This window comes from Pseudopodoces humilis, chromosome 5, assembly GCF_049639895.1.
Source record: "Pseudopodoces humilis isolate 2021_Gansu_Grassland_sample_001 chromosome 5, ASM4963989v1, whole genome shotgun sequence".
NCBI lineage: Eukaryota > Metazoa > Chordata > Aves > Passeriformes > Paridae > Pseudopodoces > Pseudopodoces humilis.
The window spans coordinates 71,043,022-71,070,501 of NC_142204.1; the positions used below are offsets into that span (position 1 = coordinate 71,043,022).

The window sequence follows — 27,480 nt, forward strand, 5'->3', positions numbered from 1 at the left end:
AATCCCTCACTGCTCCGTGACGGCACTGAGGGAATGCTTCGGTTCCTCATATCCCCACCCCCTTTCCTGCCGCTCCCAGAGTGAATGACGGCTTTTGGGCGCAGGTGTCTTTGTAGGTGTATCTTGTCAGGTCGATAATTTTTTAACTTTTTACTCACTTTTTTTAACCACCTGACGAAGGTTTCCGTAGGAATGTGTCTCGCCGCCGCCATAAAAACTACAACTCCCAGAAGGCTCCGCGGCGCCGCACCCCACCTTGATGCCGCGTGCCCCGCCCTCCTCGTCTTCTATTGGGTGGCAGCCGGCCCTCCTCGGCTGTGATTGGCTGCGGCGCGCCAACACGCGTGTCTGCGCCGTGTAGAGGGGGAGCAAGATGGCGGCGGGCGACGCGGTTGGGAGGTACCGCGGCACGGTGGGCAGGAGCAAGGACCCCTCGGGGCTGCTTATCTCGGTTATCAGGTAGGGGCGGCCCCACTCCGCATCCTCCGGGCCTCTGAGGGTGACCCAGGGCCGGGTGCGGGCCCTGCTGTGCTGGGGAGGCCTGCCCGGGTTGGGCGTCCAGGATATGGGGTCCGTGTTGGGCATTGGGTGACTCTAGGCTTGGGTCCCCGCTGGCCCTGGAGCACTGGGGAGGCTGCAGTGCTGGAGAAAGTCTTGTTCTGAGGGCTGTGCCGCTGTCCCGCTGCCCTGCCCGGCTCATTTCCTCCTGCTCCCAGTGCTTTGCTTCATTCTGGGGTCAGAGGGGCCTGGGCAGGTTGGATCGAGGGGCCGAGACCAACGGTGTGAGGTTCAATAAGGCCAAGTGCCGGCTCCTGTGTTTAACAGCCCCCTGCACTGTTCCGGGCTGGGACAGAGGGGCTGGGAGCTTGCTCAGCAGAACAGGACCTGCGGCGCTGCTTGACAGGAGCTGAACACGAGTCCAGGTGGGCAAGAAAGCCAATGACACCTGGTCTATCTCAAATATAATGTGGCCACAGAGCGGGGGAAGTTATTTTCCTCTGTTCTGAACACTGATGGTGCCACCTCTGGTGCTCTGTCCAGTCCTTGGCTCCTCAACTCAGGAAGAACCTTGAGGAGCTGGAGCATGTCCAGGGAAGGGAATGCAGCTGATGAAGGTTCTGGAGCCCCAGGAGAGGCTGAGGGAGCTGGGAAAGGGGCTCAGCCTGGAGAAAAGGGGGATCGGGGGACCTTGTGGCTTTGCACAACTCCCTGCCAGGAGGGGACAGCCAGGGGATTGGGCTCTGCTCCCAGGAACAGGGACAGGAGGAGAGGGAATGGCCTCAGGCTGGGCCAGGAGAGGCTCAGGGTGGATATGAAGGAGAATTTCTACACGAGAATGGCATTCAAACACTGTAGGGACTCCATCACTCCAGGGGCAGAGGTGGAGTCCCCATCCCTGCAGGCCCTGAAGAAAAGACTGGTTGTGGCACTCGGTGCTCTGGTGTGGGTGACAAGGGGGGGATCTGTCACAGGTTGGACTCGATGGTCCTGGAGATCTTTTCCAAACTGAGTGCGGCTGTGAATAAACCCTGCAGGTCATGCCAGCTTAATGCCATTCATGGAGGCCAAGGCACTGTCGTGTTACTGTTGTGGAGTCCATGAGTGACCCCTACCCTCAAACACAGCAGCACCAAGTACAATTCATCAATTCATCTGGCTGGAAGTCTGAAGGACCAGGAGGTCCAGTGGGCAGACTCCATCCTGTGTAGGAGTGCCAGAGTGGGCAAAGTGCTGCTGCTTCCAAGTCTGTCTTGTTGGGATTGAAGAGTTACCTCCAGTCATGTTTAGACATTGATTTTTGTCTGCCCATATTCCCGAACTTGGCTCTGCTGGAGGATGATTCTGTGATAGACTTGGATGTGAATTCACTGTTTCCCCCTCCCAATACGTTCTTTAATTTCTTGTACATCTTTTCTGTGCTGCTTAAAACCGGTGGATTGGCAGCTGATTGCCTACAGTGAAAGTTTTAAATGTTCTTAAGTGTTTTGAATGTTCTTACACAGCGGGTGTGGGCTGCTGCAGTCACACCAGTCAGTTGTAATGAGCTCCCAAACTTTGGATCCTACTCCAGTGCCTTGGAGAGAAACTGTAGTCATTCTGCTACTTTGGAGAAGTTATTGTGGCACTAGTTCTGTGTCTAGGATATGTTATGATTTAAATATTCTCTGTGAATGGTAATGTTCAGAACAAAATTCCATTCTTTTTCATCACTCTGGCCTTTAAAATCTTGCAAAACTTGAGGGAGATGTTGGTTCTATAAAAAAAAGCAGCTGGTGCCACTGTCTGTGGGAGAATAATAAACATGGACTGGTTGTGCAGCATTTCCTCATGTAATCATCTTTTTTCTATGTTTCCTGTAATTTCCAAGAGTATTTTAAGGTCTTCCTTTTGTACCTCTATTTTAATAAATCCAGGCTTATTAAATTTGTGTGAAACCAGAAGAGTGAGCTCACGGTGCTCTGTTCTCCAAATAAAAAGAAATGTTTGTCTCATAATCTTTGGCTTCCAGGCACTGATACCTTGGCTAGTTTAGGCCCAGTGTTTAGACATTGAGTTATTGACTTTATGAAATTAAAGTTATTCAACAGAACAGCCTGATAACTAAACTTCCAGAATTTAATTAGAACTTGGTTTGGATGTAGAGATTCTCTGCAGAGCTTGACATGTCAGGTTGAGCCAGACCATGAAAACCTTGAGGGTAGAACTGATTGCAGAGGAAGAAAAAAGTGTTTTGGTGATAATACTGATGTTTCTCAGGCTTAGCCAAGTACAGAAAGCAAACGGTGTGAAAATGAATTTAAATCACTTTTCTCTGTACGTTGCTTTTGTGTAGGAGCTCAGGTGAGGATGAACTCTCCAAGCAACAGGTCAATTTTTTAGTGGTTTGTGTCATGAAATACCACTGCAGATAAATTTAAACCTGGGTGGCTTAAATGTAATTTTACTCAGCTTCAGGAAAATATTACAAATCTTAACAGCAAGCTGTTGGTTTGAAATGTGACTGAGTTTCCTTTTGTTGATGTTTTATTTCCAAAACATTTATGCATAATAGAGGCTTCTGTCAATCCTTGTGGTTTTACACTTGCATGTTCCTGTTTATTTAGGCTGTTTATTTTTCCCTTGTTGCTGTGTGAAAGGTCCATAAAGGGAACAGTGGATGAAAACCAGCAAAGCTTTGATTGTATTTTTCTGCTGTAAATACACAAAGCCAGAGGAGTTTCTTCAAGTATTGACGTTTTACTTGGTTATAGCAAAGACAGGGATGTTTTCCGAAAAACAAACACTGTTTAGGTCTGCAAAATCTCTTCATATTGTCTATGAAATGCTTTGAAGTGTGAAGCTGAAAGGCCTTCTGTAAACAGAAATTATTTTATTAATGAAGGGATAATTTCTGATATTTACTGGAGCTTAGCAGCTCTCACTCACAAGAGACTGAATAATTCACTTTTCTGTGATCCCAGATTTATGGATTATTCTTGTTTTCTGACTGGATTTCCCAGGAGAAAGTGTCTCACTTCCAGGGAGAGTGTTTGGGGCAAGATCCATGACAAAGTTTAACTTGCATAGCAGCACTAAAATCCAGTCAGAAATGGGACTTTATGGGGTGTGGGGCTCCGGTTTGGGAATTTTAAGTTATCCCTGCTCTCTGTGGTGCTGCTTTTCAGCAGCTCTAAATAAAGAAAGGTCTGAGATGAAGGAAAACCCAACAGGAAAGCGTGTCCCACTTGTGATTCCTGTCTGTCCCTGTGAAGTGTCACTTCTTCCTGTTGTGTCAGGGAACACATTTGTTCTTTGGGAGTTGTTTCCTGTAGGAGGATCCATGCACTCATGGAATTCCCCTTGGTTTTCTGGTTGTAGCCAAGAATAGACATTAAAAGCAGCCTCAAGGATGGATTAATTTGGAAGAACGTTGCATGAGCACTGTGAGGGATGTGCAGCTGTCCCAGGACAGGACTGATCCCTCCCAAAAGAGTCGGGAGCTCCCAGGGAATTCCCAAATTTAGGACGTTGTAGTTTTGCCCTCAGCAATGCTGGGGTCACACTGAGTTCTTGGCCAGTTCTCCTCTTGTGTCTCCCAGAGGAGAAATAAAAAGGGAATGTCCACAACAATTAAATCTTCTGGAAGTGAAGAGTGTCTGGGAAGCTTAATGAGTGTTTGCAAAGTCTGCCCTTAAATTCCCACTTTTGCTGCAGCTCCAGGGAGCTTTCTTTCTTTTCCCTGTGTCTTTTCAGCTATTGGGAATATCTTCAATTTGTTCTTGTCCTCAGAGTGCTGAGAAGAAATGAGCATTATTAAAACAGCTCCTGGGATTGTGACTTCCAGAGTGGATATTGGATACCAGGACTTTACAACTTCTATCCCTGTGCTGCTGCATTTGTGCTCATTCCTCAGCACAGCCACCTCCAAAACCTGCTCATTCCTTCGTGCATAAGAAAGATCCCTCAACTCAAGTTTCTTAACTAAAAGGTATTTTGTAAGGTCAGGATTCTGTCTCAGGAGACCAGGGACTTTTGTTGGAGAAATCTGCTAACCCCAGGAGCTTTGGCAATGTCTTTTTAAAAACCATGCAGGTAGTGGAGCAAATCTGGCTCACCTGCTGGAGGACAACTTGGGGAGTATTTTCTTTTATTACTCAGAGGACAAACACGTGTTTGTATATTGATTTTTCTTAACCTTTTGTTTTGTTGGTAGCTGGCTGAAGCAGCTTTTGTATTCTGAAACAAGCAACTTGGCATTTAGCAAATGCTTTTTTTTTTTATGAGAGAAAGATCTTGTCAGATTTTTAATTGGTGAATGTGTCTGCCTTTTATTTACTGTTGGGTGTTTTTCTTCCCAATTAAAGGTTACTATTTTTTAAAACTGGCCTTTAATTGCTTCTTTAATTGGGGAAGAACAAACTTAGCAGTGACTCCATAAGACCTCAGTGAAATCTTTGTGCTGAGCTTTTACAGAAGCAAACAGATCTCTGCAGAAGTTGAGACTGCAGGCAAAAAAACATGAACATACTTTATTTTTTTACAAGTGGGATTCTTTTTCTTTAATGCTTGTGGCCATTATTTTCATTATAAGCGAACTTGCTGAATGGATTTTTGCTGATGACCTGGCATTTGGTGTTCTCTTTGTTCTGAAGCAGTAGAGATCCCAATTTGTGATGAAGAGTGAGGAACAGGGATGTGGAGCTGCTGCCCTTGTCATTGCATTTGAGAAATAGCTGCTACAAGGAATAAACTCGAGTTATTCTGATCTATAATGGTCTCTTAAAACCACTTTTATTGCAAATGGTATTTTCCAGTGTTATAAAGGTAGCAGTTCTTCTACGAGAAAAGTACTTGAGAAATTCCCTGAAAATAAATTGTATATGGCAGAGTGTGGTTGTAACTATAAATTTCCTTGAAATGATCTCCAGGCACTTGTATAAAATGTTTAGGTATTTGGCAAGTGTTGGGTTGTAGCTTGATACAGACCCTTGGTTGCATTTAAAAATGGGTAAAGGAGCACATATGAATACACAACCACATAGGAAAAGACAAGAGGTGTGACTGTGCCAAGTTAAAATCTCAGAGTACTTTATTTTTCAGCTCTTATTTTAGCTTTAGCCAGTGCAGATCTGGAGTTTAACCTACCCTGGCAAAACCAGGAAGTGGAAATACTGAGTTCTGTTAGGAAATGATTGTGCTTTTAATTCTTTGAAAGGTGTTGCCTTCAGCAGCTCTTGGTTTTGGTGCAGTTTTGAAACCTTCAGTTGAATGATGAAATTCCCCAAGCCTCCTGCTGGTTTCTGCAGGGCTGCAGGTGTGTGATACCAAGGATGGGGTCATGGCACAGCATGGGCTCCCAAAATACTCTTTACACTTCGATTATCCAGGTGACAGGTGTGAGTGGCATTGTCCAGCCTCTGCTCTTGCAGATGTGGAAATACTGAACCTTAGGGCTTTGACTTTCTCCTGGAATGTGGTAATACATGGAATGGTTGAATTCATTTTTGGATCTAAAATTAATTGCCAAAAGAACTGGTCCCTGTGTTTTCCTGAACATGGAGACAGTCCTGGATAGGGTCTCACACAGTGGAGTGGGAGCTGAGTCCTTCTGCTTGTGCCTGGAGGTGTAACCAGCATCTCCTGGGGCTGTCTGCTGCCCCCAGCCCTGTTCCAGCATGGAAAATGTGCAGCTGCTTGGTGTCCCTGGGGTTTTCCTGTGCATGGGATTGAGACTCTTCCTGTGCTGCTGTTGGAGCCATCTGAAGGAGGGGAATTCTGGCAAAGCCACTGCAGGCCAGTCTTTGTTTCAGAAACCAGCTGATCGCTCTCTCCCCTGGCATCATTTGTACTGGTGTGAGAAAATTTGATTAAAGGTTGGTTAATTTAGCAAAATAAAGAATTCTCTGCTGGTATTTATTTAGATGGCTGGAGGCTGCTCAGCCTTTTTGCTATATCTCTCCTGTATCCATCTGCAAGTCCTCAATGATAAAAAGATCACCAGCTTCTGTGATGCTCTAACCAACTGTGTAAACAGCATGAAAGATTAATGGAATGTAAGTAGAGGAGGAAAATGTTTTAAAATGCTGTTTGCTCTGGGTGCTTAACAGGATTGTGAACAGACTTGGTGCTGCTGTTCTTGTAGTGAGTTATTTCTTTGCACAAGGAAGAGGGAGTTCTCTGCAGGCTGAGTACCTTGTGCTCCCCTTGGTGAGGGTGGAGCATGCCAGCCTCAGGATTTCACTTCTTTTTTAATTTATTATTTATAATTATTCAATCACTTCTCAGAATACCTCATTTCCCATGCCTGTTGGCTTGGACACCACAATTTTTGACTACTTTCTTTCTAGCACCTCATGGTCTCTGAAGAAATCTCTTTTCTGAGTGCTTTAATTTCCTCAAATTCAGAATTTCACAGGGACAATTCATTAACCTATGAAAATAACGAGAAAACATTCCACGTGTTGCTGCCGAGTTAAATTGTTAAATACCTTTTGGAGTTGGGTTTTTTCCCCTTCTGTCTGGCTTTGTTTTATAAGGACCCAACTTTTACAGTGAGCCTCTGGAGAGGTTTCAAAACATGAATTATCAGATTATACACTTTGAGGTAAAACAGTGCTGGAAGCTGTAGATCACACCATCTGGGACTTGTCTTTAAGACAACAGTTTTTAATTATAAAATTCAAATAAGTCCATTTAGTTTAATGAACCTGTGGAAATTTGTAGCTCAGTGGAGACGCAGTGGGTTGAAGTAGGGTTGTTCTTGTCCCAGGGAGCTTTATAAAACATTTTTGATGTGATCTCTTGAAATGGAGCTGCTTGTGATGGCTCACGGGGTGTAAGTCAAGGGGAAGGATTTTTGCTGAGTTGCTCTGGGCAGGCTCTTTTCCCCAAAGAGGATGTTTGTACACCCATAAAAACAAGGTTGGAAGCAGGGGGGAAATATGAATAAACCCCTGAATTTCAGAAAGGAGCAGATTTTATTGTTTCCCCACTTACACATTTCATTCTGATTAACTCAGGGACTTCAATCCTGGTAAGGTAAACGTGTTCAAAACGTGTCTTTGATCTCAGGTGTTGCTTGACATTTTCACTACAAGGCCCAGTCCCTGAAATGATCAGTGTCAAATCCACTGTGTGATGTTGTGTTTCCAGCTTTGAGGGGGGGAAGGTGGTAACAAATGAACGCATTTCTCATGGATTATTGCTTGCAGAGCGCTGAAGTGCATCTTCCTCACCTCTGGGAAGTCAACACTGGATCCTCCCAACAACCTGAACTTCAAACTCCCTCACTGCAGCAATTCCTGGGATCATTTTCAGCTTGACGGTGCCTGAGGAGCTCTGTGCTGGGCAGTGAAATGGAGGAGAGAGAGGATCCCTCTCTTCTCGGTTGTTTTGTTCCTCACCCTCACATGCTGAGCTCTCCTCTCCTCCCAGATGTCCTTCCCTGGCTCTCAGCGCTCCTGCCTGGCCGAGCTGCTGCCCTCGGGCTCGGAGCCGCTGTCTCTGCTCTGCTGTGATGCTACAACCATTGAAAGGTTCAAACCCAAATGAGAAATGGAATTGTGTGGCCACGGCCGTCAACAAGAGTGGCCTGATGAGAATAACTGCATTCTAATAGGTGTCTTTTTACTCTGCTTTTGTTTTCCTCCTCCTTTTAACACTGAAGTTTCCTTGGCACATTGCAGCTGCTTCCTGCAGAGAGGAGACTGAGCTTTCTAGACATCCACAATGCTCTGCTTAAATTATTATTTGTTGCTTCTAGCAACTGCTTTCTTTAACTCCACAAATCCTTTGTTGTTCACAATTGTCTTTTGGCTAAGGCTGTACTTTTCCGTACTTTGTTGTGCACTGGTTTGTGGTTTAGGTCCTTGGTGTGGTGTAACAAGGAGAATAACAAGCCAAAATAATCCCTTTAATTTTCTTTCCTGAGGGGTAGTTTTGATAGCTTTAATGCTGTTCTGTTTATTTTATTATCTGGACTGGTGTAAGTATATATGATAAGTGTGATACAGATAATATGAATCCCCCTGTCTTGGGCACTGCTGAGGTCCCATCTCAAATCCTGGGGGCAGTTTTGGGCCCTGTGTGATAAGGACACTGAGAGACTGGAGAGTATCCCGGGAACGGAGCTGGGGAAGGGTCTGGAGGTGCTGAGGGAGCTGGGAAAGGGGCTCAGCCTGGAGAAAAGGGGGATCAGGAGGAATTTCTGGCTCTGCACAACTCCCTGCCAGGAGGGGACAGCCAGGGGGGTCGGGCTCTGCTCCCAGGAACAGGGACAGGAGGAGAGGGAACAGCCTCAGTGGAGTCCCCATTCCTGGAGGGATTAAAAACCCTTGTGGATGTGGCATTTGGGGATGTGGGTCAGTGGTGGGCTTGGCAGTGCTGGAGGAACAGTTTGACTTGATGAATTTATGGGTCTTTTCCAGCCTCAATGTGATAAATTGTGAAACATATTCAGCAGAGTTTTTATGACACCTCTGTGTAGTACCTCTTGTTATCTGCAGATTTCTGAGTGAGCAGTAAAAGAATTATCCTTTAACTCTTATCCAAACCATAAAACAGTGAAAACCTCACCCAGTTTCTTTGGGAGGAATGGATCTTGTGTACCCCAGAAATTCTGGATTTTGCCCAGGGCTGCTGCTGTTAAACAGATTTTCGGTGTTTTTGCTGGAGGAACAGGTCAGTACATCAGTGAGTCCTGCCTTGGCCACACATGAAATGCAGCTGGAGCTTTGAGCAGGACAAGCTTTCAGCAACACTGCTTTGAGCAGTTGGTACCACAAACTGTGTGTTTGGAGCTTCAAAGGTGTTTTAAAGTGAGGAACTGGGAGCCTCAACAAGGTGTGTGATACAGCACAGAGCACTTGGAACAGGTGGTGGGAAGTTTACTGTGGATTCCTGTGAAAATTGAAGCTCTGTTTGATTCCCCCCCCAGTGATTCAGCATGCAGTTCAATTGCACTTCACTAAAATGTTCTTTTTCCTGATCAGATGAGAAATATTTAAATTTGATCAGCTTGCTTCTTTGGTTGGGTATTTTTTTTTTGGTGGTGTTTCCCACTGTCTTTAATGAGTATTTTCATTCGAATGAGCGATGCTGAGTGAAGAAAAGTGAATTGCACGCTCAAAGAAACTTGATCTAGAAGGAAAAGAGGATTATTCCTGGATTTCTAAGCTGCACCTGTGCATCCTGTAATACTCTTTTCTGCCTTTAACCACAAATATTTACATAAGTCTGCTCTGATGTTGGATAGCAGAAGAAATAAGGCTTTTAGAGGGACACAAAGGTGCTGAACACCCACAGTTGTGGTCAAAAACAGCCTCCTTTTCTATAAGAATTATCTGGTGCTAACTGAGCATTAATTTCCTAAAACTTGTATTTGCATTATCTGTTCCTTCAGTTTTGCATCATAAAAAGAATCTGCAGAAGCATAATGCCCACATACTGTTACTGCAATGTTCTTCCTGTGAAACAAATTTTCTAGTCAAGAAATTGATAATTAAGCCTCAGTTTGCCATCCATAGCTTAGCAGTAATCACACTTAACAGGGCTGGCCCTAGGGCAGGTAAAATAGGCACACAGTTATCCACCCAGCCTGGCTGGAGGCAACAGAAAAAGCAAATTTACAGAAATGAAACATGTATTATTCATTAATGTTAACAGTTTTCTCTTAAAAATTGACATAATCTAATTTTCTTGGTGTTTTATGGGGCAGGTAGGAAGCTGACTGCTGGCTGGCAAAAGGAATTGCTCATCTGCACTAGAAAACAGAGAAAAAATATAACTGTGTGGGGAAAAATGAGTCCTCAGTATAAACAGAAATTCTTGCTGGATCTCAAATCTGATCCATGTTCAAGGTGTAATTGTGAGGTTGGTGCCTGTAAATGGATCATCTTAAAGGCTGTAGCTGATTTTTTTGCCACAGTGCAAAATATAAGGGGGTGGGGGGCAGCAAAATGCAGGATTTGGTGGAAAAAATACTCCTGTGAAAGGAACAAAGTGACAGGGAATGAGATGAAGTAGGGGGGTGTGGATGGCCCTGCAAATTCAGGTTCACAACACCGAGTTTGTGCATGCTCCAAAGGTATTCAGCACCTTCCAAACCTAAATGGGGACGGATTGTGGGCATTTGGAGCTTGAAAATTCATGGATTTGTGTCTACTGGAGCTATTTTTGTTGTTGGTCCTTGTAGAATAAAAGAGAGGGAAAAATAAGACAAAGGGGAATGGCTTTAAGGTGGAGGAGGTTGGATTTAGATGACTTTTAAAGAAGAAATTGGATGAGGAGAGGCTGGAATAGAATTCCCTGAAAAGCTGTGGCTGCCCCATGATCCCTGGAAGATCCAAGCAAGGCCAGGCTGGACAGGGCTTGGAGCAGCCTGGGACAGTGGGAGGTGTCCCTGCCCATGGCAGGGGTGGCACTGGATGGGCTTTAAGGTCCCATCCCACGCCAAACCATTCCATGGAAGCAGAGCTGTTTCTCCAGTGCTGCAGGCTGAGGCACATTCACAGGGTGCTGTGTGCTAAAACTGAATCTTCCCCATCAAACAGCAAATAGACTTGAAAATAGAGGTGGAGGAGACTCCACATTGTTTAGAAACCCTTTTGGTTTTTTTCCACATTTGCTGTGGACATGTATGTGAACAAAATACTCCATCCCCTGGAAGCTTTGTGGTTTGGCAACAGCAGCTGAGCTCCTTGGCCCTGTGACTGCCTGTAGGACCTGCCATGGTGCCAGGGAAAGCGTTTCCTGCGGTTATTCTCAGTTTTGTGCTGAGTTTCTTGTTCTGGGGACTGAGCAGACAGATCTGGTGTGCATTTCATCCACATCAAAGCTCTTTTTGTAGGAGTTTGGTACAGACCAGCTGCCCACATTTGTGGGAACAGGAGTGATACACAGAATAACGATTAACCCCTGTGTGATGTGTGTTCTTTGGTGGGATCTACGACGTTAAATCCTGGTTTGAGGCTGGGATGCTTTTGAAGCTGGAAAATGTCATTTTTACAGAGGGAGGTGAGTGGTTTCATGGTTCTGCAGCTGATCATCCCTGTAGCATTGCTGTGCTCCTGGAGTTATCTGTTGTGCCACATGATGAGTGGTACAATGGTGTTTGTTTCCTTCTGCTGCTGACTAGCTCAGAAAACATCGTGTTCTCTCAGCTCCCAACAATAACAGAAGTGTATTAGCTTGTGGAGAAATGATAACTTATTTTCTGTCCTTTTACAGCTTCTGCCTGTTCTTTTGTGTTGTTTGAATGCTGGAGTTTACTTTTTCTTCCTTTCCTTCCCAAATGAATGCATCACAGTGTGGGAGTAATTTTAGGCAGAAGATGAGACTGGGTGGTAGTTGTTCAGTGGGCACACGCACATCTGGGCCAGAGCTATGGAAAGTATTGACTTGTCAAAGTACAAAGATATCTAACACTGTCTGTAGTGTGAAATAACTTCCTGTAGGGTGCATGGAGTGTGCTGGTGTTGGATGTCGCTGGGACTGGATATATTACATTGGTTTGTAGAGGAAAATTCCTTTTATCCCTGCAGAATGTATGGTGGTTTTGAAGCTCTATCTGTATTTCTGTGGTAAATGCACACCACAATTTTATACATTATAAAAATGAGATATGGTGTGACTTCCTTCAAGAGTCACAGAACAGGTGGGATTGAAAGGGACCTTAAAACCCATCCAGGTCACGGGCAGGGACACTTCCCACTATCTTGGGGTGATCCAAGCCCCATGTCCATGGCCTTGGACATTCCAGGGATCCAGGGGCAGCCACAGCTGCTCTGGGAATTCCAGCCCAGCCAGGAATTCCTTCCCCAGATCCCATCCATCCCTGTCCTCTGGCAGTGGGAAGCCATTCCCTGTGTCCTGTCCCTCCAGGCCTTGTCCCCAGTCCCTCTCCAGCTCTCCTGGAGCCTTCTCCTCTCCAGGTGAGCACCCCATCTCTCCCATCCTGTCTTCTCAAAACTGAGAGAAACATTTCAGTTTGCTCCTCAGATGAAAACTTGGAGACTCTGAGAAAAACCCTTTAATACCACATGTGTCATTTTCAACTGCTTCTGAGTACCTAGCTGAGCATTTATAAAAAGTATGTAAATCAAAAGTGTTGCATTTCTCTTCACTAAAAAAGTCAGTTACCATTTAGCTTTTGATGGCTACAGTTTGTGCAGCTGCTTTAAGAGGACAGGTGAGAGTAAATTCAAACTTCTTCTGGGTTGTGGCACTTTGTCCCTTCACCTGAGGTGATGAGGCAGGAACGTTCTTGGAGAGCTTGGAGTTCATTTGGTGTTTTAGGTAGGTGCAGCCTCGTGCAGAAGTGGTAGAGCTGCAGTTATATATATAAATATATATAAATGGGAATTCTTTTTCCTGTGTATTTACCTCTGGAAATGAGCTGTTCAGGTTTTGATGGGAGCTCTTGATGGAAGCAGTTGAGGGCTTTGGGCATTTGCACAATGACAAAGCTTCAGGAATCCTGAAAATGTCTTTCCATCTTCTCCCTCTGCTCATTGGGTTGGCTGCTGGAAATAGGAGATGAAAAATGCTTGTGACCTACAGATCAACTTCTACTAAAACAAATAGTCCCAAAGGACTTTTTTTATTAATCTAATTCCAGTGTAAATTCAGTGACCTCAGGGAAATAACAAGGTTCATTTATTTTCTCCTGAGAAAAGTGCTGTACATCCTATGATAAAAACATTTCAGAATTGTGTCTGATCATCTTCTCCTCTATCCTGTCTTCCATCTGTGGGAGTGACTCCAGTGGATGAAGCATTTTGCATTTCTGTAATCTGTATTTTTAACTATGTAAAATCAGAAGTCAATGAGATTTGGCTCAATGAATTTCTGTTTCACCGTAGCATAAAAATGTCTCTCAGCAGACTCACAGCCAGTTGGAATTATTGTAATCCTGGTGAGCTCTTGCTAATGAGACAAGCATCTGCAGCCATCCAGCTGCCAAGTACAAATTCCAGGTATCTTACAGAGGAGGAGGATTCTCATTTGGAGCAAATCAAAATGAAAAAAAACCAAAAAAACAACCACATGAACTGCTCAGGAATTCCTCCTGGAAATCCCACTAAGTTCATCATCTGCTACTCAGGATCTAAACTGATTATTCTTGTTTGTCCTCTGTTTGGAATATTTTTCAGGGAGTTCTGAAATGCTGATGTATATTTATCATCGTTTCATAATCCTGTCCTGTTTTGTGATTCCCCCTTCAAAGTTCTTCCGGCGAAGTTCCTTTCCCAAACAATTTGGATCCTTTCTATTTGACAAACAGTGTGTTGACTTTTCTTCTTCCTTGCAACACATTTTAATAGGACTAAAGTAAGCAGAGATGCCCTTGGATTACTTTTCTGCAGTGTTAGCAGGAGCATGTATAATCTCAAGAATATTAAGTATTCCTTCCTTTTCTCTTCTTTTTTTTTTTTTTGTGCAGAGCAAGATAAAGAAATGGCTCCTGTACTGTGAAACTTAGATGGGAAATTCAAGTGTACAAAGTTTCAAATTCCAAGTGATTAATCCAGACTCGTTTTCACTGGAAATAACCAGATCCTAAACCCAAAACCTAACATTTCTAAAACTTACTGGATTTTTCAGTCAAGTGAAGGAAGAAAAAAAAAAGCTCTGTTGCTTTTTTCCATTCAGGTCTTGGGTTTTGATTTAAGCTCTTACCCTGTCTGTAAGAAAATAATCTATTATATACAAGTTGTTTAAGGCAAATTCAGGTGAATGGAGGGCTAAGAAAAAACCTGTTGGGGAAAATCTGTTGTTGTGTGGATTTTTTTATCCCTTTTGGTGCAGGACCTGGTGCCTGGGAACATGATTTAGTGGTGGCCTTGGCAGTGCTGGGTTAATGGTTGGACTCCATGATCTTAAAGGTCTTTTCCAACATTCATAACCCTGTAATGTTTTGAACCAGAACAGATTGAAGGACTGTAAATAAACACAAGCTTTCTGGTCAAAATTTGAGTGTGGTATTTTTAGTGGTGATTGTTCCCACAGTATTTTCCCAAACCAGGTAATTAAGAAAAGCAGGATGTTCCCAATTACAGGTGTTTATTCTGCATCCAACAGAGGCAGCTGGAAATCCTAGAATGTGGCAATTGACAGAGCCTGAAACTTTTGTTCATCTTGGTTTAGCTGCCTTTTCAAGGGTGAGAGGAGACCAGAACTGTCTCATGGTCTTTGTATGATCTCAGTAGGAATAATCTGGTGGGATCTCCAAGGTTTCTGATTTCCAGCTGTCCTGGCTTTGTCCTTCTGCCACTGTTGGAGTTTCTGAGATCAGGAACTGCTGGGATCTCTGAGGCTTCACAAACAGCTCTGCTTTGCTGGACAGATGTCACATGTTTTTAGCAAAATGTACTTTTTCCTATAGACAAGACAAGCTAAATTCAAATGCAAGGACAAAAAGACTGGGCAACACAATATAAATCTGCTTTAAAAATATGGCTGGGCTTTTTTAGGAAGCCTGAGTTGGATGGGAATTTGCTGGAGCAGTGGCATCCTCGTGGCATCCTCTGACATGAGTGATGTAGTCTTAGCTTTGGAGAGAGATCTTCAGCTTTTGTAACCAACTGCTGGCCCTGCAGATGGATTCTTTGGCAAATCCAAAATTGTGAAATTGAATTTTGTTTGATTAAAACAATGAACTTTCCTAGTCTGTGCTCTGGGCCAATTTGGTTCTGCTGCTCCCTTGTCTGTCTCCATCCAGGATTCCGCTGTGATCTGTGCCGCAGGTCAGAGAGGATGGATGTTTTCATTAACTGCTGGGACAGGCAATCCTGCAGGCTCCAAACCCAAACAAAATGTCAATTCCTGAGGAGGATATTCCTCGTGTCCAGTGTAACCATGCTGAAGAACATTCTTCCAGCAGAAATAAGCAGTTCTCCACAAGGAAAATGGATTTATCTGCAAGAGCTCTTAACAGAGGATGACTTTCTGCCAGCCTTGCACGTGATTTTCATTTTGGAGTCATGGAATGGTTTGGATTGGAAGGGACTCGAAGATGGTCTGGTTCAACTCCCCTGCCATGGGCAGGAAGCCTTTCACTAAAATTTATATTTTCTGGGCCCCGAGCAACCTTGTCTCGTGTTCTCACTTTTCAGATCCTTTTTAAAGAGCTTTGACTAAAATATAATATTTTAAAAAATCTTTTTTTGTGAAAAGCTGATTTAAGACGCAACTAAAAAGGTTTGGGTGTAGAACATTAATGTAATAACATGAGAAAGGATTCCTGTTTCTGTAGCTACCATACAGCATGGAACTTGAAATGCTGCAATGAATTTTATGCTTTGGAAGAAGCTGCTTTGAAGGGAGACGCATGAGGGGCTGCAGCTTCTTCAGGAGGGGCAGCTCCAATCTCTGCTCTGTGACAGGGACAGGTCCTGAGGGACCTTTTTTCAGTGATGTGCAGGAACTTTAAAGGTACGTGGGGCTGTGTCAGGGGAGGTTGAGGTTGGATATCAGGAAAAGGTTCTTGCTGCTCTTCCTGGGATTTTTATCCTCTCAAAGGGAGAAGGGGAAGATTTCACTGATTCTTGAAAAGAAATATGGAGTGGCATCGAGAAGCTTTGAGCTGTGGCCAGTTTCACAAGGTTTTCAGCAGTTTTGTTGTAATCTCAAACTTAGTTGATTTCAATAAAAAAATAAAAAATAATCTTAAAATAATTCATTGATGAGGGGGAATAGGATCATGGGGCCTTTTCTTGTTGTACTGGTGTATGTTTGAAAACTGATGTTGGAAAACCTGGATAGATTTGTGGTAGATTTCTCTGTGTCCCTGTGACGCCCCTTATCTTTGGCAGTAAGTTACAGGAACTACAGCACTGCACAAATCCCACTGATACCCATGACTAAAGTTAGGATTTTTTCCTTATAGCACTTCATAAATAATAAATCAAGAAATATTTCAGGTGTTATGTTGTGCCTGTATTAATGACTGTCTGGCAGCGTGATAACCAATAGAGAACTTTACCTGAAAAGGGGGAAAAAAAAAAGCTCTGAAAGGGTTTGGAAACTGGCAGAGTAATAAACCACAATATTGATGGTTTTTATTTTCTCACAGTGCATTGATCTCTACCGAGCACCAGCCACACTGGAATAAACTCCAAATAACTTCTGCCACCTTGGTGTCCTCAGGACTTTATCCACCAGCGATGACGTGGAGGACCGGGAGAACGAGAAGGGGCGGCTGGAGGAGGCGTACGAGAAGTGTGACCGCGACCTGGACGAGCTGATCGTGCAGCACTACACGGAGCTGACCACGGCCATCCGCACCTACCAGAGCATCACCGAGCGCATCACCAACTCCCGCAACAAGATCAAGCAGGTGAGAGCCAGCCCTGAGTGCTGCTGTGTTTGTGTCAGCTCCACAGGCTGTGCTCCAGCTGAAAATCTCCTGTTTTTCCTGGCTGCTGTTGTTTTATCGGTGGTTTTGCTACCAGTAGCCACTGGTGATGGAAGTCCCAAGCTGCCGTTTGAAGCTTTTGTTTCTCCCTGTTTTTCCAGCTTTTCATCATCATTCTGAATGGAATGAAAATTGAGTTGAGAAAGTGCTGTTACCACTAAATTCCTGCTGAATTCTCACCTGGAGTAATGTGTCCAACTCTGTTGGAACAGGTCCAGAGGAGACTCCAGAGCTGCTCCCAGGCCTGGAGCCTCTCTGCTCTGGAGACAGGCTGGGAGAGCTAAGAATGTTCCCCTGGAGAAGGGAAGGCTCCAGGGAGAGCTCAGAGCCCCCTGCAGGGCCTGGAGGAGCTCCAGGAGAGCTGGAGAGGGACTGGGGACAAGGCCTGGAGGGACAGGACACAGGGAATGGCTTCCCACTGCCAGAGGGCAGGGATGGATGGGATCTGGGGAAGGAATTCCTGGCTGGGCTGGAATTCCCAGAGCAGCTGTGGCTGCCCCTGGATCCCTGGCAGTGTCCAAAGCCAGGCTGGACAGGGCTTGGAGCAGCCTGGGATAATGGGAGGTGTCCCTGTCCATGGCAGGGGTTGGAAAAAGATGATTTTTACGTTCCCTTCAGCCCCACATCTTGGCACGATTGTAATTCTAAGCTCGGCCTGAACACCAGTGACTCTGTCACCACAGGACCATTGTCCCAAGCTGTGTCTTACTGGCAACGCTTTCTGTAGGATCTCACTGAGAACAGGAGTCGTTAAAAGTCAAACTGAGAGGTGGATGTGAAGCACAAAGCTTTGCAGTGCCCCTGTTCATTTATTGTCTGGGCATGTTGCTCTCAGGGTTTTGAAGTCTCTGGGGCTGCTGAGCTCACACCTTTCCATCTCATCTTTTCATGTTTTGCTATCTTGGCCTCCAGCCACCTCCTGAATAGTCTGGGTGATTCATCAGCTTGCTTCTTGCTCACAGAATATGAATTTTGATGCTGTTTCCAAGCTCAGCTGTGTTGTGTGAACGCCTATGAACCCTGTGCCCCCAAATCCTTCTGCATTTTGAGTGCTCACACTTGGGTATGGTGTCAGTAAATAACTCTGGCACTCGGGGCTGGGGACTTGTTAGAGCTGCTCTGCCCCTGCAGCATCAGATGAGTTCTTTGGGCTCCTATCTTGCACTTCCTGTGCAGTTTGCTGTACCTTAACTTTGCAAATTTTTCTAACTTCTTTTTTTTTCCTGGCTCTGTGGAAGTCTCAGCTTAAAACCTTTCCCAGCAGTGCTTTAGGAGCAGCAGATTTTTACCCTTGTGGCGTTAGGTACTGACCCTTCTGACTTTGAAAATTCATTTAACATTTTCAAAGAAAATGAGAGCGTTCTGCTGCTTTCCAGGGGTAAGAGTTCATTCCAGGATTTATGGACAAAGCTCAGCACTCTGAAAGCAGAGATCAATTCCACTAAATTTGAAATCAACTGTAGGCAGTGGCTTGGTTTCACACAGTGTGCAAAGCTTTGCAGAGGTCAACGCAAGCGGAGAGTGGTGTGACCTTTGGGTCCCACCTAGAAGAATGACAGTGAGGGTGAGGGACCTTTTGGTATTTAAGTTTGCTTATTAGTTTTGGTCAATATGTATTGAAGTGGTTTTGACCTAATCTCACAGGAGGCCCCAGATCTGGTTTGTCATCAATCTGTGTTACACTCCCAGGCTTGCTCTTCATGTTCCCCTCTGTGCAAGGTGGGAATTGTACAAGTGACAGACATTCCAGATCCTCCTGTGGATCTGCCTTTTGTAGTCAATTCTTGTGTGAATTCCTGGTGGGAAAGGTTTAGCTTTGATTTTAGCTACTGAGGTGTTGCTTCTGTAAAACTGAATTATGAAGCAGAACCAATTTGGGCTCCCAAGGGGAGGTTTTTTTTCAAAGATCTGTTCATTTCTTGCCCTGCTCCCAGATGTGGATGGAGTCAATGATCTTTCCTGTAAGGACAGGAGCAGGAATGTCTGGTGAGATTGCTTCTGGAATTCTGGAATTCCTTCTGACCTAATTTGGCTCTCTGTAGCTGCAGTCCACTGATGAAGCTGTGCCAGGTCAGTGAGACATTTCCAGTTAATGTATTGAACAGGGATTAGATGTGAAATGATCTCAGTGTGTATTTTAGTTTGCCTCTGCTTTTTGGACACTCTCAGATGAGGTTTTTTGTTGTTGGCTGAGGATTTTTCTATGCTTCTCATTTCAGAAGGACATTTTAGAGTGCAGTATTGAAATCTCAAACTCTCCTGCCTCTGGACAGAGGCTGTTTTATGGAGCTGTTGTTATGTACCAGTGTCCAGTTTTGGTCCAGTGATGTGTTTTTCACCAATATTTTTTTTAAAACTGCCTTCAGGTGAACAAGGTAGGAGAAAGTGCAGCTCAAGTGGGATTTGTGGAGTGCTTTAAAGGCTCATTATTTAAAAATAAATTGAAGGGCTCCTTCTGAGTGTCTCTCTTCATGTGTAATTCAGTGAGAGTTCAGCCTGAGATAAGGTTGGGCCCCAAGTATTCATAACTTCTCACAAAACAAGAGTGCTGTGAAGGCAATGTGTGAAGCTGTGCTGCTAATTGCTTCCACATTTTAGTATGGATTGTTGATTTGCATTATGCAGGAAAAGCTAGGTTACACTGACCTTACCAGGGAGAATCTGAAAGGAGGGAATGCTGTGAATTGAGGGAATGGAAAAGAAAAACTCTTAGGGTTGCCTGAACTGAGAGAAATTAGAGATTTTGCCACTTGGAAGATGGCATGAGGCTCAGAATGAAACTGCATGGCAGCACTAAAGGGTTTGTAAATGGCTTGATAAATAATGGAAATGCTGATTTGTACTCATAAATGTTCTGATTAAATCTTCTCTTCCAAAAAAACTGGTATTGCTCAAGTTATTGGGAAAATTACTTTACTCTTATCTGGACTTGTTTCAGAGAAAAAACACCAAACTTGAGAAAGGAGGAGACTGCCAAAGGATTTAATAGGCAGCTGGAAGATGTTTGCACCAGGAAAGTTATTGGTGGCTTATTTGCTTCCACAGAAAATTGGATTCTTGCTGTTGGCCAAAATACTGAATTGTTTTTGGGAAATGGCCTTGGTTGTGGTTAAAAGGATCTGGTGTTTAATTGCACTGTGGTACTTCAGTTCTCACTATTGGTATCAAGCTTGTATTAAAGAACATTTCACTACGAGAGTTCAGTTTTTAGGGTCTGAAAAGTTCTCCTCAGCCAAGGCAGTATGAAGGAGATCAAATTTGGTTTTAGCCTGGTGATATTTTTTGAATTCCTAATAAAGCAAACATGGGGAAGGGCCGCTCTCAGTTGCAGGGACAGATGTCATTAACCCTTGCTGTGCTGCTGCAGGTGAAGGAGAACCTGCTGTCCTGCAAGATGCTGCTGCACTGCAAACGGGACGAGCTGCGCAAGCTGTGGATCGAGGGCATCGAGCACAAGCACGTCCTGAACCTCCTGGATGAGATCGAGAACATCAAGCAGGTCCCTCAGAAGCTGGAGCAGTGCATGGCCAGCAAGCGCTACCTCAACGCCACCGACATGCTGGTACTCTTTTCCCCCCCCTTTTCCCCCCCCCTTTTCCCCCCCCCTTTTCCCCCCCCCTTTTCCCCCCCCCTTTTCCCCCCCCCTTTTCCCCCCCCCTTTTCCCCCCCCCCCCTTTTCCCCCCCCCTTTTCCCCCCCCCTTTTCCCCCCCCCCCTTTTCCCCCCCCCTTTTCCCCCCCCCTTTTCCCCCCCCCTTTTCCCCCCCCCTTTTCCCCCCCCCTTTTCCCCCCCCCCCCTTTTCCCCCCCCCTTTTCCCCCCCCCTTTTCCCCCCCCCTTTTCCCCCCCCCTTTTCCCCCCCCTTTTCTCCCCTCCCCCTTTCCCCCCCTTTTTCCCCCCCCCTTTTCCCCCCCCCTTTTCCCCCCCCCCTTTTCCCCCCCCCTTTTTCCCCCCCCCTTTTCCCCCCCCCTTTTCCCCCCCCCTTTTCCCCCCCCCTTTTCCCCCCCCCTTTTCCCCCCCCCTTTTCCCCCCCCCTTTTCCCCCCCCCTTTTCCCCCCCCCTTTTCCCCCCCCCTTTTCCCCCCCCCTTTTCCCCCCCCCTTTTCCCCCCCCCCTTTTCCCCCCCCCCTTTTCCCCCCCCCTTTTCCCCCCCCCTTTTCCCCCCCCCTTTTCCCCCCCCCCGCCTGGAGCATCTTCTTTCTTAAAATCTTATCAATTATTTCAAACCCATTTTTATTATAGAAGGAACTCCTGTGTCCCTCCTCTTTCATCCCCAGAATGCACTCACAACTTTGGTCATTATTCAGAGGGGAAATTCCTTTGAGAGAACAAAGTCTTAAGGTTTAGGTCGGGCATTAGAAGGAATTTCTTCACAGAAAAGGTGATTAGAGGTGGGAATGAGCTGCTCAGGGAGGTTTGGAGTCCCCACCCCTGGAGGTCCCCAAGGAATGACTGGATGTGGCACTCAGTGGTGGGATTTGCCATAGGTTGGACTTGATGATTTCAGGCATCTTTTGCAACCTACTTGGTTTTGTGACTCTGTGGTTCTTTTCCCAGGCCTTTTGATCCTTCTGCTTACTTCCAGCTCTTGTTTCATCTCTTTTTCTCCCTTCCTTCAAGCGTTTTTTCTCTTCAGTTCCATCTCTTCTATAAGCTTGCTTTTCAGTTCCTGTCTTGTGCAGGAGTTTAGAAGCTTCCTGCACTTCTCTAATAACAATCTTTCTTTCATTTTCTAAACTTAACAAGCACATTTCCTCACCAGACTCCAATCCTTCCTTACCTGGAACTGTCTCCTAGGAATTAAAAACAAGGGAAGTGATCTTTCTCTTCTCAGTCCTGACATATGGAGTGCCCAGTCCAGTCATGGGCTCTCCAGTAAAGACAGATGGAGTTACTGGGTCCAGGCCAGTGGGGGATTACAGGGATGCTTAAGGAGCATCTCACATGGAGAGAGGCTGAGAGAATTCTCAGGGAGATGTTTTTGATGCTTTTTATTGTTACATGGGAGGGTGCAAAGAAAACAGAGCCAGACTCTCCTTGATGGTGCCCAGGGACAGGAGAAAGGAGGAATGGGCACAGCCTGAAACACAGGGAATAGTTTAACCCTAAACCAGCCCTTTTTTACTGTGGGGATGGTTGAACACTTGAACAAGCTCTATAGACCTAGAGAGGTTTTGGTGTCTCCCTCTGTGGAAAATTTCCAAATCCAGATTTGACATGGCTCCATGCTTGAGCAGGGAAGTGGATTTGGTATTCTCCAGAGATTCTTTCTGTCCTGAACCATTTTATGGTTAAAAGTGCAGGCAAAAGCATTTTGTTCCTTACTCTCTTCCTCTTACTTACTAAGAGTTTCTTACTCGTCCTCTGTTTCTTACTCCTCTTTTCCAGACAGTGCCTTTAAGGCCATCTTTTCATTGCTTATTTTGTTGTTTTTTTCCACTTTACTGTCCTTTGTTGTCTCTCTTAGCTGCGTCTCTTCACTTCTTTTTAATAAGTCATTACCCTGCAGAAGGAAAAGCTGGAAATTGTCACCCTGAACTTTAATTTCCTTTTAGCTTTATCTTATTTTAACTTAAACATGACTTTGTAAAACTTACCTTGTTCCCTCTGGTACATTTTCCACAGCTGGATGCCACTCTCATCCCACCCTCCCATGGCCTGTGGACCCCAGCTGGTTTTTGCTGTTGCTGTCACATCCTCGTGTCTGGTTTCACTCTGCCATTACCTCCCTTTTGTTTTTCTGTTCCTCCTCTTCTCCTGTGCCAGCCCTGCTGCAGTCACAGCATCATGGAATGGTTTGGGTTGGGAGAGACCTCAAACCTCATCCAGTGATCAAACTTCCACCTCCCACTGTCCCAGGCTGCTGCAAGCCCTGTCCAGCCTGGCCTTGGACAGCTCCAGAATCAAAGTGTGGTTTTTACCTGGTATTTCCAATTGCCAGATGTGAAAAAGGAGGTGTAAATTAAGGGTGTTCAGTGTAGGTACCAAAATATGATACTCACAGTTGCTATCAGTATGAGTTGAAATGCTGGTTCTTTTTTCACCACTTTGCTTGGTTTGGGCTTTTTTTGTGAGTTCCTTTTTAAATTAAAAAAAAAAATATTTTCAAAATTCCAGACAAGTAATCTATTTCCTATTTGAAATCTGTTAGGAAGTGTAAGAAGAAAAATAACCTTGCTTCAGATTTCTCATACATTATACTTTAGAAATGGTTTTCAACCGGTGTATTTGATATCTTACTGGTTTGCAATATTTTGTGTACGTTTATTTTAAATAGGAGCACTTATGTGTATATAAATGTCTGTGCTTGGATAAAGTTGTCTGTGGCTGTGAGGGAGAGACAGCATTAAATCTGTCTGATTTATAGACTTCTTCAGCATTTCTGTTGCTGCTCTGTTTGGTTGTTTTTTTGTTTTCAGCATAGTAAATTTTTTCTAATAAATCAAATAATAATGATATAAAAAGCAGCTGTTAGTTCATGGGCTTTTTTGAATATACATCAAGGAATGCAGAGAAACCTCAAGTAGAAATTGAACACTCAATTTCAGCCACTCATTGACACTTGCAATTCTCATTTGAAGACAAATGTGCCTGTATAAAGAAACAGTAATTCACCTGCATTTGGAGCTTTTCCCTGGCCAAAAATCACTGCAGGCTCATTGGCTTTTGCCATCTTGTGTTAACACAGCTCTGTGAGGCTGTGATGTTGTAATCACTCACCGGCTGCAGGATAATTCCCTTCTCCTTTGATATGATAGGAACATTATGTAAAATCATTACTGATGTGTCAGGGAGGCGCAGTGTCCATAGATCTGCCTGTCCTTTGGTTTCATTCCTCAAGGTAAACAGCTGCTGGTGGCTCAGGAAAAGCCCAGAGTGACCCGACAAGGAGTTTGTAGCTCTCACCCTGCAATTGCAGCCCTGATTAATGCTGTTCCTGTAGCCTTGTGATCCATACAGTCAGAATCAGACCTTTGCAGCCCTGTGCTGGCTGGATGCAATCCCTCCAAAGGCATCATTCCAGCCTGCTGCATCCCATCCCTGCAGCCTGCTCTTTGTATTCCACTCACATTAATTGAAGTAATTTTGCCACTGAAGCGTGTTTCAAACCTCTGCATTTAAATTGAAATTTTAATTCCCTTATTGTTTGGAAAAGACGGCTGAGGATGGCTTGTTACAGGTTTCATTATCACTCAAAACTCTCCAGCTGCTGGTTCTAATGTGCAGTGACTGAGTAATGCAGGCAAGGATTGTTAATAAAAGACTGGCAGCTTTTCCCAGTCGGATAAACACAATGCAGAGGTGCTTTGTGACAGCTTACATTTGTATGAAGTTAAATTTTTTTTAAGTGACAGCTTTTTTTTCTTTCTGATTCTGTATCCAGCCAGAGCAGCACACAAATATCAGGTGTTCCTGTTGTGTGTTCCTCCAGCATCTTGATAATTCCGGGAGCACAGGCAGCAGGATCAGGTTTGCTGTCCTATAATTGCACATTACAGGTTGTCTAAAAGAACCCGTTTCTAGCATCCTTTGAATTGTGAAGCTTTGGAGAATTTGGGAATGTCTGGAACAGATAAAATGCCTCTTTGAGCTGGAATGCATTTTAGTTATTTTCCATTTCTTTATGTGCCTCTTTTATAGAGAGAGTTTGTACGTTTGCCTGAAACGGAGCTGTTTGTTCACACGCTGAATTACTGGCAGCAATATTCACTTTTATGGGGCACTTGAGTGCACGTGCAGCCATTTGTGGGTGGTTTTTGTTTAATGTAAAACAAGGAAAGGATTCCAGGAGGAGGGACCTTGTGGCTCTGCACAACTCCCTGTCAGGCGAGGGCGCAGCAGGGACAGGAGGAGGAAATGGCCTCAGGCTGGGCCAGGGGAGGGTCAGGTTTATATTGGGGAAAATTTCTCACAGAAAGGGTGCTGGTGGTGGAGCTCCCATCCCTGGAGGGATTTAAAGCCATGTGCATGTGGCACTGGGGACATGGGCCAGTGCTGGGAATGCTTGGACTCAGAGGTCTGAGAGCTGTTTTCCAACCTAAACAATTCCAAAATTCTGTGATCTGCTATTGAGGGGAAATTCTGGCCCAGGAGGAACTTCCTAAGACCAGTTTCCAGAGAGGGGAGCAGAGCAGGGGCCAGGGACAGATTGATGTCACTTCCCTGGAAGCCTGAGCTTGGCTGCTGCAGTGAGGAATCCAAGTTCTTCCAGAGGAGTTGTTTTGGGAATGCTCCACACCACCAGAAGCCAGAGCAGAGATCAGCAGCAGGACAGGAGATTCGCCCTTGGAGGAAACAGTTTCATGTCCAGTCTTCCCAGCACTGTGCATTGATTATGCTCTGCATAGTAATCAATACATTAATTAGCTCAAGATCGTGGAGATCTCTGCTGTTACTTTAATTCTTCTGATTCCACTGTTGACCCATGATGTCCCTATAGGTAAAACTTAATATTTGCCATTTGTTTCTATAATTTAAGAGCTGAAATGCTGAAAACAGTGAAGAAATATTGTTGAATAAAATAATTCAAGGTCATGTCATAGAATGAAATAAAAACTCTTTAGGCTACTTTGCTTTTGTGTCTGGATTTGCCCTTGTGGCAGGTAATAAACACTGAAACTGCAGGAATCTGTCCATGAGGTAAAAGGGAGGATCATTGCTATTTCCAGCTGAATTTTTATTTATTAGGAAGACAAGAAGGAAGAATGAAGGTGGGAAGAAGGAAGGATGGAGCCCTTTGATTATTTTTCACTTGATTTCCCCCCATCCTTGTGTTGCAGAGTGAGGAATTTGTGTTTTCCTCATGGGTGCATCCTTCTCCTGTGTCCTTTTCTCAGGAAATCAAAAACTGTCACTGTTTTATTTCTCCAGAAGCAGGGAATGCTCCAACACATACTTTTCTTTCTTTTACAGTGTTAAAGACTTAAACTTCAGGTTTTTAATGTCAGGAAAATAATAATATATATCTCCTGCTCTGCTTTCTGATGTAATAGCAGCAGGGTTTTTTTGGAGCTGCTCACTTTCTCACTGCAAATTTGGTATTTTACAAAAAAAGTGATTTTGTTCTTTTAAAGGCAGGACTTTACAACACAACTGAGTGACTGGATGACAGCAGGGGCAGAAGTGGAAGGGGTGTTAATAAGTGGAAATGCTGTGCAGAAATCATGGAATCCCAGAATGGTTTGGGTTGGAAGGGACATTAAACCCTCCCACTGTTCCAGGCTGCTCCAGGCCACATCCAGCCTGGCCTTGAGCACTTCCAGGGATCCAGGGGCTTCTCCTGGAAAACAAATGGAGGTGGCACAGGAAAGAGATAGAGGAGAAATTAAGCAGGGCAGGGATACCCTGGAGAACAGTGAGGACAAAGAGCCCTACTGGTTGTGGGAACAGAGAGTCAAACAAAGGCTTTAAACTATTGAAATGTTTTCTCAGGAGCTGAGGGTGGTTTTTGCTCTGTGTGCAAAATATTTACCCTCTTCTTATTCATCCCATAATACGCATCTCATTCCAGAGCAGCTGTGGCTGCCCCTGGATCCCTGGAAGTGTCCAAGGCCAGGCTGGACAGGGTTTAGAACACCCTGGGATAGTGGAAGGTGTCCCATGGGCACTGGATGGGCTTTAAAGTCCCTTCAACCCAAACAATTCCATGATTCTTCATCCTCCTCAGCAACCTCCAGCGCTCCTCACCTTCCTGTGCACTCCACGTTAATCCTCTGGAAAAGCTCTACACCACATCCCTGGAAAACAGGGGCTGTTTGTAGCCCTGGGCATGGCTGAGATGTTTCATTTTTATTTCGTGACCGCAGCTGCCACCTGTGGCTTTCCTCAGGATGGCACAAGGAGAGTCTTTCAATTAAAAACACCTTGTAGTGAGAAGAGTTCTTACACCTTAAGTAGCCTGGAATAATGAAATAAATAAAAATAGCAGTGCAGTTCTCAGTCTGCATTTTATTTACTGCCTGCTTTTCAGCTGGAACCAGGAAAATCAATAAAAACACTTTCATTTTGTTTCTGCATTCCTTAGTGCAGCGCTGGGATTCAGGTGCTGCCGTGGAGTTTTATATTTTGGAATTAAGTAAGTGGAAATAAGAGACCTGGGTTTGTTCAGGATTCTGTGGAAGTGCCTTTATAGGTAAATTTAAATTTTGGCTCTGTTTGAAATTCTCTTTTGAGAAGTGATGTCTCTGGGGTTGTATCTCATTTCATGTGAGGTTTCTATTAATTGTTAATGATTGGCAAATGCTGATTTCTTAGGGTGAGGGACAGGTGAGAAAGAGACACCTTGTTTTTTGTTAATTTTATTCATTCCACGTGTACCTGGAATATATTCCAGTGATTCCCAAAGCCATGGAACTCATGGGGTTTGTGTGTTTGGTGAAAGGTCTGGGGCCACACGAGGAGGTTCTGAGGGCATTTGGTTTGTCCCAGTTGAGTTTGGTAGAATCCTGGTAAGTTCACACAGAAGGACTGGGGATATTTATTCTTAGATCACTTTTCACCTCTCTTCTGTAATTTTTTCCCATTTTTTCTTCAAATACTGCTCTGATTATTTTTTTTAATAAACTTTAGGCTAGTTTTAAACACATTAGA

At 44.6% G+C, this 27,480-nt stretch overlaps 1 protein-coding gene across 1 annotated transcript in view; it reads left to right on the forward strand.

Moving 5' to 3' along the window:
* Window positions 1-331: 331 nt before the first annotated feature.
* EXOC4 (exocyst complex component 4) overlaps window positions 332-27,480 on the forward strand; it is a 289,405-nt gene continuing 262,256 nt past the window's right edge. Inside the window, exons 1-3 of the mRNA XM_005530978.3 lie at window positions 332-459; window positions 16,627-16,816; window positions 20,262-20,456. Of these exons, the coding sequence (XP_005531035.1) occupies window positions 374-459; window positions 16,627-16,816; window positions 20,262-20,456 (471 nt within the window). The 5' untranslated portion in view covers window positions 332-373. The remainder of the gene's footprint in view (window positions 460-16,626; window positions 16,817-20,261; window positions 20,457-27,480) is intronic.